Source organism: Nannospalax galili, unplaced genomic scaffold (genome assembly GCF_000622305.1).
Source record: "Nannospalax galili isolate Female #2095 unplaced genomic scaffold, S.galili_v1.0 scaffold1437, whole genome shotgun sequence".
NCBI classification, from domain to species: domain Eukaryota; kingdom Metazoa; phylum Chordata; class Mammalia; order Rodentia; family Spalacidae; genus Nannospalax; species Nannospalax galili.
The window spans coordinates 2,431,622-2,443,192 of NW_008341050.1; the positions used below are offsets into that span (position 1 = coordinate 2,431,622).

Here is an 11,571-nt window from a genome sequence, read left to right on the forward strand (position 1 = left end):
GATCAAGTAAGAATGGCAAGCCAGGATATGTGGGGCAGATCAAATTTGCATCAGGGGCCAGTGTGCCCAGCAGCCCTGGCTGTTCTAGGTTGCCAGACAGTTCAGATCAGCTTGTGGCTCCTGGCAAGGGCCAGCAGGTGCCCAGCTATAAGGGTGATAGTTGGGCCAGAAGTCTTGCTGCCTCAGCCAAGGGCCTGGGGATGTTTATCTCCTAGGAATGCTTCTGAACATTAGTGCTGAACACCACGGAGAGCCTGGTGCAGCTAGACCCTGCAGCCAGAGATGCTCTCTTCACTAGGTTCTCCCATGCCAAGAAACAGGGGGCAGTTGCTATAGAGGGCTAGGCCTGGACTCAGAGCCTGGCCCTGGGCCTCCCCACATGCTGCTCAGCCTGCAGCAGGTGCAGGCAGCAGAGCCAATCAATGTCTGTACAAAGGGGCACTCTCTGGAGCTACAAGTATGCAAATAGGATGCAAACTTATCTTGATTCAGGGCCCCACTTAGAATTCGCTATGTAGACCAGATTGGTCTCAAACATGCTGCCATCCTCCTGCCTCTGCCTCCAGAGTATTGGGGTTACAGATATGTGTTATCATGTCTGGCCAGATGCTAACATTTTATTTTTTTTTAATTATTTATTTTTATTTATGTGTATGAATGTTTTGACTGCATGTATGTAAGTGTGCCATGTGCATGTCAGATGCTTGTGGAGGCCAGAAGAAGGTGTGGGATCCCCTGGAAGTAGAGTTAAGAATGGGTGCTAGCTGCCATGTGGGTGCTGAGAACCAAACCCTGGTCCTCCAGAAGAGAAGCAAATGCTCTTAACTACTGAGCTATCTTTCCAGTCCCAAGGTGCAAACATTAAAGGGATCTGGCTAAGTTGTGCCTCACAAGGACCATCTTCCAGGTAAGCACAAGTGTGCCAGCCCAGCACGTGTAATGGTCTGCATTCTTACAAGGCTTGGCCAGGGAGCCTGGCTGCAGAACTTGGCTAATTCCTTGTGGTGTCATTAGATTTAGGGAACAAACTCTTTGTTACCCAGGGGTTCTGGCTACTGGGCACTTGGCTTTTCCTGAGCCTCATCTTCATAAGAGGGAGGGCCAACCATGTGGAGCAGAAGAACAGGAACCTCCCACTCTCGGGTTACAAGTCCAGGTGGCACAGGCACCAATCACTGCTCCTTCCTGATGAGTGGCGCAGGCTGCCAGCGTATGGCTTCTTCCCTCTCTCACTGCATCTATTGAGCACCTTTGGTATAACTGGCAATGTGTTGGAACCAGGACACATCGGGGAGTAAAAACAGATCTAACCTCCCCAGTCACTTAATGACACTGCTGCCCCGCCCCCATCGCCTGGCATTTCGACCTATCACACCTCCCAGATCCCAGGACTCTCTCTTGAGACAAGGAAGAGGAACAGGTGTGAGCCTGCCCCCTATGACAGACCCCATCCCAGGTCACAGCTCACTTTGCCTCTGCCCTTTTGTGTCACACAATGACCAATGATGGGGTGCAGAAGGGACCCGGAGCAACTTTCCTGGAATCTGTGACTCAACTTCTTATAAGCTCGGCATCTAGAGTTAGGTGCCCAGGCCTCAGGCCGGGCTGGCGGGCGCCTCTGATCGCATTACCGGCTGCTTTGCCTCAGCTCCCTCTTGACGCCAGTAATGCCTCCGGGCGCCACACGAGGCCTCTGGGGATTGCAGGCTAGTGGGTGATCAGAGCCGAAGAGGCTCCTCCCAGGCCCAGTTATGCCTCTGAGCCATCAGGCAGCAGGAAAGAGCTGCTCACCCCATGCCAACCTCCCCACCCCACACCCAACTCTCTCACCAAGGGAGTCACTGCCACCCACTGCCACCCGGGGCTCTGTCCCTTGTTCTCCCACCCAGTGATATACAGGAGACCGAAGCCCAGCCCCAAACCAGACCTCAGCCCAAAAGTGTGGGGTGAGGCAGGAAGAAGATCCTGGCTCAGTGTTAGCTCATGTCACATGGCCTGCCAAGGAAGGCAGGCATGGCATCAGTTCTGTCTTAAAGGGAAGCTGAGACACCTTGCCTAGGTACTGGGCACACTTACATCTTATCAGCTCCAACGCCTTGGGCTCTTTCCTCAGTACTGAGCAGAAACTCTTGACCCCAGAAGTCTTTTTCTCCCAGGTCAGACAGGAGTCCACAGCTAAAGCCAGAATTCATGCGGTGGTGCACGCCTTTAATCCCAGCACTTGGGAGGCAGAGACAGTCAGATCTCTGTGAGATGGAGGTCAGTCTGATCTACATAGCAAGTTCCAAGCCAGCTGGGGCTACAGGGACAGCCTGTCTCAAACAAACAGATATTCCTCACACCCCTACCCCAAGCCCCTTCAGGCCTGCCTTCCTCCTTATTAGTCCAATCTTTTTTTTGTTTTGTTTTGTTTTGTTTTGAGACAGGGTCTCCCTGTAGCCCCAGCTGTCCTGGAACTCACTGTGTAGACCAGGCTGGCCTTGAACTCACAGAGATCCACCTGCCTCTGCCTCCCAAGTGCTGGGACTACAGGCGTGCGCCACCACGCCCGGCCGTAGTCCAATCTTTGCTGATCCTTCCAGGGCCAGTCAAGTGCCACTCTTCCCTCCTCCAGGAAGCCCTCCCTGACCCTCCAGCTCCCCAAGAGTCTCCTTTCTACAACAAGGGCATCTTGTGTTGTATTCAGGTCTGATGGTAATGATGACAGTGAATGTTAATGAGCCCTTATTCCATGTATTATCTCCTTCATCTCTGCAACTATCTGATGAGATGGGTAATAATACTGCTTCCTTTTACAGAAACAAAAGCACAGAGAGGCTAAACAACCACTCTAGGACACACAGTCAGATGATGGGAGAGGCAGGATTTGAATCCAAGTAGCCTGACAATCAAGTTTGCCATCTATAACTGGGCACTGGTCCCCTCCAGGATATATACATTGGATCATTCTTGAATAAGTTCCTCCCTAGGACCCCAACATCACAGGTCTGGCACATGGCTCATGTTTCTAGACGTAACAAAGAATCCACCGATTCTTCAAGGTCAGATCAAAGCTTGGCCCATGTCTGACTCCAGAGCCCCATCTGGCAGAGAAGGTACAGGCATATGTATCAAATTCAGGGCTGGGGTCCTATGTCCAATGGGAGCCAGGAATCCTAACCCTTACCTGGAAATCAGCCTCTCTCGCTCCTGAAAGTGAACAGCTGGTCAGGCCATCTGACCCATTACACCCTCTGTGGAGCCCCTTAAATTTTTCCTCCTTTTGGTCTCCTGGGCCCCTGGTACCTAGGGCATTGTCTTTGAGTCAGGCAAGAGGTGCTTATGGGGCAGGGAAAGCAAACTGAAGTCTAGAAGGTGATTTATGGGGGTGGGGGAAAGACCCAAGACCCAGGGCTGCATAATGCATACAATGGCATTGCAGTCGATAAATTGACTTTACTGAGGGGGCCTCTGTAAACACCAGTGAAGTGGCTCTGGGCCTTGGCTACCTGTCTGCTGCTAGCTGCTGGGGTCTCTTTGGATAGAACCAGAGAGAAAAACCCCATAGCCATTAAAGACCCACCTTCTACTTCTCTCAGACTCCACACACAGATAGGGACACAATCGTGACCCAAAGAGGGAAGGAGACTCCTCCAGGGTCACACAGCAGACTTAACTCCTAGGCCAGAGGTGTCAGGCCACCAAGCCCTGAGGTGCCCAGCCTTCTCCTGCCAGTCCCTTCTCACCCTCCCTGAGTATGTTTACAGTCCAAGAGGTCACTGCACACTGCATACCACACTAAGGGTTTCCTTACTGTACATCAGCTTGTGTAATCTGCAAAACAATCCCATGAGGACATTACCACCTATAATCTTACAGATAAGGAAACTGAGGCACGGTGTAGTTAGGCATGCCACCCAGGCCAGAGTTAGTAAGTGGCAAGCTTTAGGAGCTCTGTAGTTTCCTCACGATCCCAGCTAGCCTCACCTTGCCCCTTCCTAGCATCTAAGGCCCCAAGGAGTGGCCTCTGCACAGAGGACTGTGTGAAACAGGGAGCTCAGGCAGGGTGGAAAGCCTTATCCTCTGGCTAACCATGGAGCAGCTAGGGGGTGGGGGTGGGGGAGCTCCTTCCATTTCCAGAAGCTACAGAGAGATAGCTGTGTAAAAAGAAAGCTCTCCATCTCAAGCCCTTGCCCCAGGTTCCACCACAGGTGCTGAAGGGTGCATCCCTGAGGCTCCCCTCCAACCTGAATGCAGACAGTAGAAAAAGGACCATGAGTAATTCCCCAAGGATCAACACCCACCCCAAGGTAGGACCCAGAGTGGATACTGACAGGGTCACATTTCCTGAGTTGGAAAAGGTGGGCTGACACCCCTGCCTGGGTGTTCCAGCCAGCCACCTAGGGGCCATCCCTCTCAGGAAATGTTCTTAGAAAGACTCAGAGTGAAGGTCTGGCTCGTCGCTGCCTCCAGGAAGCCCCCAGGCTTTGAGGAGTCCACTGCTGTGCCCTCCTCTGTGGCTTTCCTGAAGCATCATCTAACATTTCTGGAGTGGACATCAGGGTCATCAACAGAGACCTCCTTGAGAGCCAGAGTCAGAGCCTCTGTATTAACCTGGGCCCAGTTCTGTCACTTCGCCCTCTTAAGAGGGCATCAGCCTCCCAGCTGGTGTTCTCAGAGGCACAGTGAATCCCACATAGAAAAGGGTTTCATAAACTATAAAGTGACATGCATGGGGTATGATTCTCCCATCTCCAGGTGTCACATCTCAGCTGAGAATTAGACTGGTGGCAGCCTTTAGCATGGGGACAAACAGGAAGAGGCTGGGGACCCCCCCAGTGTCGTAAGTGCAGTGGGGGGCAGCATGCACATGGGCACACTTGTGTGCATCCATGTCCAGTCATACCTGCCAGAGATGCAGAGAGTCCCTCACCCAAACTCTGTCACCCCCTTCGCCAGTAAATTTCAGAGACCTCACCCACTCCTGCACCTTCCAGAGGGAGATGGGCTGCAGGAGCCACAGCCAGTCAGAGGACAAACCTTCAAGCCACACCCCTCACCATGAGCCCTGGTGGTGTGCTGGGGCTAGAGAAAGAGACCCAGGACTACAGATTGAGGTCTCCTGGGTCTATTCCCCTTGCTAGGGAAGGTATTCCTGTCCTTTGAACAGCAACACCTAGTGCTCAGACCAGACTCTATTTACAGCCCAGAGGACAGGGTAAAAGATGGCCCTAGGTCTCCTTGGAGCTGCAAGTCAAATAAATGGCAAGTCCTGTCCTGAAGAGGAATCCCCAACAAGATACTATTCATGGAGCTTCCCAGGTGTGACTCACTGTCTCTACAGTACATATACCTATTTATACCCAAACACAACGCAACCATGCCCATATGACATTGCACACCCCCTACATGCCCAAACACTCAAACAGCTGTGCACACCACACAACCTTCCAAACAAAAGGTGCAAACCACAGCATGCACTGGTCCTCCTGCACACACCCCTACACACTTCACCTACACACACACACACACACCCCTCAGACAGACATGACACCCTCCCTTCCCCTCCCCACTCCTCACTGCACATTCTCACACTCACTCCTTAGCTCACACTCTCACACCCACAGCCCGCCTTGCTGGTGCTGGGGAAGTTGTGAGGCGCTGGGGGCAGCTTGGTGGAGCTGAGAAAGAAGGGCGTAGGGAAGGAGGGGGTACGGTGGTGCTCACTCACTAGGCGGTGCCTTTGAGCACCGAGGGCTAGGCAGACCCAGACGGATTTAGCTTGACTGGGCAGAAAGGTGCTTAGCTTGGCTAGGGAGGAGGGTGTAAAGAGGACACAGGGAACAGGAAGGCTGTGTGCAGTGGGTGTGGTGCCTGTCAACACTAGGTGACAGCCCTGAATCCAACCCTGAAGCTGTGGAGATGCAATTCAGGAGGCTTTGTGGCAAGGGGGACAATTGGGAGCTTCCAGCAGCCCAGCTTAGCGAGGTGCTCTAGAGGGAAGAGGAAACAAAAGGGGGGATGGGGGCGACGGTTGATTTATGCCTGCACTTCAGCAAATGTTTTCCCTGCCATTAGCCTCGGGAAGACCAGGAGCCAGAGGAAGGGCGCCAAGGGGGGTGGGGGGACCTGTGGCTTAGCAAGCTCAGCCTGGGCTTGTCTGCTCATGGGGTGCAGCAGAGTTCGAATCACAGCCTCCAGAGCCTGAGATCCAGATCCAGCCTGTCACCCAACTCCCTGGAAACAGCCGGCAGCCAGCTCCAGGACGCCAAAAAAAAAACCCTATGTGGGGTTTATATACTACCCTAGGCAGGGGAAAACCCCTAGGTGCCAGGCCAGCACAGGCTCACAGGGGGAATGCAGACTCCAGGATCCAGCCACCCTGGAGGGGAACAGCGCTAGTTTGGCCTTTAGACTTGGCCGTTTTTCAGTATGATTCTCATTTCAGTATTTTTAATTTCCTTTTAAAAAGAGGAAAAAACAAAACAAAACCAAAGCACAGCCCTCACTTGTTTGGTTTCACTCTGCCTTCACAGCTTTAATGACTCCATTTGTGGAAGCTGTTTAGGAAACTGGTGGAGAGGAGGAGGAGGAGGAGGAGGATGCCAACAGAAGTGCCAGCTCAGGCCTGGCAGCAGCCTTTCCCCTCCCTTCCCCCTAGGGGCCATCTGCCTAGGCAGTAGTTTCTCTGGGCCCAGGGCCACCAACACCAAGTCCCAGCCTAGGACCCAGCCCCTCTGCCCTTTTCTGCTGGCTTCTCCAAGCTGTCTCCTTTCCACCTCAAACCAGCTCTGAGGTCCCAGGATGGTACTGTGGCCAGCCAGCCCTGGGGACGCTCAGTACTGCTCATTCAGAATCTCCAAGCTTGCACCTGGGTGGGATAGAGGGGATGCAGCTTACCATGTCTAGCCCCAGAGCAGCCTAAACACCTAGGTGGCCCACACAAAGGAAGCAGGGGGCCCAGCCTCATCCTGGGCCTGACAGCCAGGAATAGGGTCACAGTACCTCCACCCAAGAGGGATTTCATAGCCATGGTTCCCTAAATGCCCCCACCTCTGCGGATGAACATAGCCCACTAAATTCTGCCATTTGACCATCCATGGTGCTCGATTGGACACTTGTGTTACCTTTGCTAAGCTCAGTACTAGGGGCCCGAGGTTGAAGTCACCTTTGAGCAACATCTGCCAAGTCTTAGAGCCTCACTCCTGGTCCTTAGCCCTGCTGTGTTCCATGGCTCCTGGTCCTTACCCCCCAATCTTCTCTTTCATCACCCTGCCACCAAGCCCCAGTACAACCTAGCTACTGAAGCAATCCTGTTTTTGGCTCCCCAACTTTGGCCACACCTCAATTTCAGCATCCTAGACTTAGGATGGCTCACCAGTTCACAGGTGGAAGGATGAAGAAGCCTAAAGCACGAGGCTGAGGAGACCCATGAGCCCTGAGTTCAAAATCTGACTCTACCCATGAGCTCCAGTGTGACCTGGGGCAACTCTGTGCCTTTCTCAAAGCTCTAGCAGTTAAAAACAGGCAGGGGAATTCTTGGGTTCTATGGAATTCCCTAAGGGGTTGGTGGGGGCAGTGGGATGCAGTGAGATTACAGGAGAAATTCCTCCCCTGCAGTGGTACTTCCACTTTAATGAGAAAGCCCATTAAGACACTTGATTTTCCATTTGTTTAAGTGAGATGGGAGCTCACTATGGTGCAGAGGGAGCCAGGGAAGCCACCACAACACACAGGCAACACACACTAAGACACTAGGAAAACTCCCACCTTAACTACACCTTAAAAAGGCATATAATCAAAACCTCAGCTCCTTCTCAACTGTCCCATTTGGAGACCTAGGAAGGGCTTTGGAAGGGCTGGAGGGGTAGGGGTGGGCTGGGAGGTGACTCCCAGGGCCAGGCAGAGCTTTCGAAGTAGTCTTTCCTAGCCAGTCATGTACTAGCATCTTCATCTAGGGTCCAGAGTTCTAGGGTTCTAGTTTTGATTTTTCTACCATCATACTTCATAGAAAACATTCTCCTCCCTCTCATATTTGTAGGGTGGGTGAGGGGGAAAGAGAGAGGTGTCTATCCCTTCTTGGGAGTCCAGGAAAAAGCCTTCATTGTAGAGACATCTCATGGCAGCTAGGTAGAGGTTGTGGTAGGACCTGTCCCATGTGACTGAAGCCAACCTAGCTAATGGGCAGGAGCCCGGAATACTAGTCTGCAATCTGTATGAAGTTAACATGTGCGGAAAGCCTGTGCTCTGGCCTTACATTTCCCCATCAGTGAAATGGGAAGGGGGGGGCGAAGAACACAACACCATGGGAAAACCCAAAGAGCATCTGGAAAGAAAGATGCTCGTGCCTATGGCATTGGAAAACACAGGCAGTGTGGGAGGAAGAGGCATACTCTCCTTCCCAAAGGCAGGTTCCTAAGGGCAGCACATTCTGGGCAAAGGCAGGCAGCAGGCCGACCCCAGCAGCTGGCCCTTCTCCAGGCTGGTGGGCAGGCGCCCCTGTGGTGCTATGTAATGAGCACAATTCTAACACGGCTTCTGTTCGCTAGCGAGAAATCAAAGCTGGGTATTAGAGGCCATTTCTGACTGGGCACCATTCGTGCCCCAATCCATCAAAGCCCTGGGCCTGGGGTTTCTTCCGGGGAAGGTGGGGCTGAATGCTTTGTTAAGCAGGAAAAGCAGGCCACCTCCAGCCTTCCTGGTCCAGCCCACCTATCCTGAGGACTCCAATCCTGTTTGTCTCCTAGCGGAGCCCCCATCTGGAGTAGTAACCTTGGTATCTGGTCCTCATTCCACTGCCCTGCTGGTCTAAAAGCAGCTTCTCAAGACTGGACCCAGCCCATGTGCCATTTACAGAGACTTCACCCTACCCTTCAATCACCTCAGGCATCCTCAAACCAGAAACCAACACCCAATCCAGCACCTCCCACATCTAACTGCACCCTTTAAAACAAGGCTGGTCATTTAGCCTGCCTCCCCCCTCCCCATCATTACCTTCCAACTTCAAAACACTGCTTTAAATACCGGACTCTGCCCAAATTGTAATTAACTTGGATCAAATGATTGAGTGTCGTAACTTTACTGCACAAGGCGTGGAGAAAAAAAAAAAAGAAGAAGAAGAAGTGGGGGATGTGCAAAAAGCAAGCTCACAGAACGGGCCGTGGGAATCATTAATTTCAGAGGTGGGGTGGGGGACAACCTGAGAGGTGGGGAGGAGTGGATGTCAACAAGAAGGCGGAAGGAGGGGGCCGCGGCACCTCAAGCACTTTGGGCTCTAGTTTTTCTGCCCTGTAGTTTAGCTTTCATTCAGAAAGGCCTCCATACTGCACCCCCCTCCAGTCCTCACCCAGCTCCGAGAGACAGGGTACCCTTCCCAGTCAGTCCTTCTGCTTGGGTTCAGGTACCCGAGGCTGGCGCCAGAGTGTATTGTACATCGCCTCCCAGCGAAGACGCAGCTCACTTTGCAACGAGAGTCCCGCTACCGACCCATGTTCAGAAGGGGGTTTGGAGAATATAAACTTAGGAGTCCATCAACCCTCTTATGGCATTTTTCCGGGTCCAGAGAGATACAGGTGTGGTACAGAGAGAGGCGAGGTCACCTAGTCTACTTCCCGGTCAGTGAGAATGCCAATGACCCATTTAAAATTGGGAAAGTCGGCAGCGGACCCTAGGTCCGTCCATCCTCTCAACACTCACCCTAGCACCCATAAACAATCCTTCCAACATAAACACATACCCTTTCAAACCTGTGGGCCCTGCAACTCAGGAGAGCAGTGTGCGCAGGACTCGACCGGTCCCCTTCAATAGCTAAGGCCTTACGACCCCGCTCCGAGCGGATGGAGGGGGACCAGCGCCTCCGGGACTCCGAGGTCTCGGACTCTCCTCCCTGGATCTGAAGGGTGCTAGTTCCAGCGCTCAGGAGTCCGAGCGAGCAGGAGTCGGAGCGAGCAGGCGGAGCCCTGACTAGGAAGTTTCAGCGAGCGCACACCAGGCCCTGGGACAGTTTTTCGGTGGAAGTCAGGGTTGCCCCTGGAAGTGAATTGTACCCCGTTGTAGGGAAAAGAAGTGGTCCCTTGCAGGCGGAAGCAGGAAGATTCCAGCTTGAGCGCATCCCCTCGTCAGCGTCCGTCAGGTGGCTGCGCCGTCACCCACTTTCCCAGAGCACAGAACCTGCCTTTTAACTTGGGCGCGCCCGTCGCTTTCCCTGAGCAGACCCGACTCCAAAAACCACCTAAACTTGGAGTTGGGCGCAGGGAGATGCCGGGGTACCTCCCCCGAAACCCGGTCCGACGCCCGATCGCCCCTACCTGCTTGGCTCAGCGTCGGGTCCCAGCAGAGCAGCAGCGCCAGCAGCAGCGCAGCCCGCGCTCCGCTCCCGGCCCACATGCTCCCGCAGCCCGGCTCGGGCGCCTCTCCCCCGGGGCTCTGTCCCTGGCCCCAGCCTCGTCGCCGCCGTCTCCGCCGCCGCCGCCTCCTCCCCGGCACCCGGCCGCGCCAGCCCGTGTCCTCCGTGGGGGCAGCGGCAGCCACGCTGCGCCGAGAGGCCGCCGGGGGCTCGGAGCGAGCTGGGTGCCGGGTGCCCGCTCCGGGTTCAGGCTCCGGCGCGCCCGGCTCTGCGCTCCCGGGGCTCCGAGCGCTCCCTGGGCTCCGCGCGCCCTGCCTGCGAAGTTGCGCGATCCGAGTGGAGTGCGCTCAGGGGCGTTCGCAGCGGCTGGCGCCGCTCAGTCCGAGTCCACAGCGCGCTCCTCTCCGCGCCCTGCTGCTCCCAGCAGCTCGGCGCCCTTGCTCGCCCGCCGCCTGCCACAATGCCGAGCTCTGCTGCGCGCTAGCCCTTGAGTCTGCCGGCCCGGGCGGGGCCTCTAGGAGATGGGGCGGGGCCTGGAGGGCGGGGGCGGGGCCGCAGGGGGCCTCGGAGGGGGGTATGCGATGGCCGTCCTGGCCCCTGAGCGGCAGAGCTGGGAACTAAGAAAGGGTTCTTGAAGAACGGTGGGCTCGGCGCACTGGAAAACTCTGCCTCCGGGAGAGGAGTCAACCCAATTTTCTTTCCCCAAAGGAAGAAAATAAACCTTTTGGGCCCTCCTTAGCTTGGCTATATGTCAGCCTTCGCTTTTGGTTAAATGCAGGACCCTCCCTTTCAGCGTGTTCTGTGCTTCTCTGTGTGCTTGGTGTGTGGATAAAAGAGTCCCCAAGTTGCCCATCGTGGCGCATGCCCTCAATCCCAAGCACTCTCTGTGAGATCGTGGCCAACCTGGTCTACATAACGAGCTCTGAGCCAGGTAGGGCTACAGGGAGACCCTTTTTCAAAAAACAAGACTAAAAAAGGGCCCCCAAGGGTCTTGGTGTAGTGGCACACCCCTATAATTCTAGCACTCTGTAGGCAGAGGCAGGGGATCTCTGCAAGTCCGGGGCCAGCCTGGTCTACATATCAAATTCTAGACTAGCCAGAGCTACTTAGTGATATTCTGTCTTCCAAAAAGGGGAGAGGGGCTCCTTAAGGAGAAAAACCTCTTACACCCAAGTCCTTGTGGAGGAGGGGTTACAGCTGTGTGGATTTGAACTTGAGTTAGAATTGTCCTGATTGGCTCTACTTGA

General features: G+C 54.4%; 1 protein-coding gene across 2 annotated transcripts in view; it reads right to left on the reverse strand.

The window, feature by feature from the left end:
- Window positions 1-10,810, reverse strand: part of Unc5b (unc-5 netrin receptor B) — a 73,310-nt gene extending 62,500 nt beyond the window's left edge. The window contains exon 1 of one of the 2 annotated variants that reach the window (XM_008836650.2): window positions 10,287-10,810. In XM_008836650.2, coding sequence (XP_008834872.1) covers window positions 10,287-10,365 — 79 coding nt within the window. In that variant the 5' untranslated portion in view covers window positions 10,366-10,810. The remainder of the gene's footprint in view (window positions 1-10,286) is intronic. The other variant, XM_008836651.3, reaches the window with a different exon arrangement.
- Window positions 10,811-11,571: the final 761 nt, after the last annotated feature.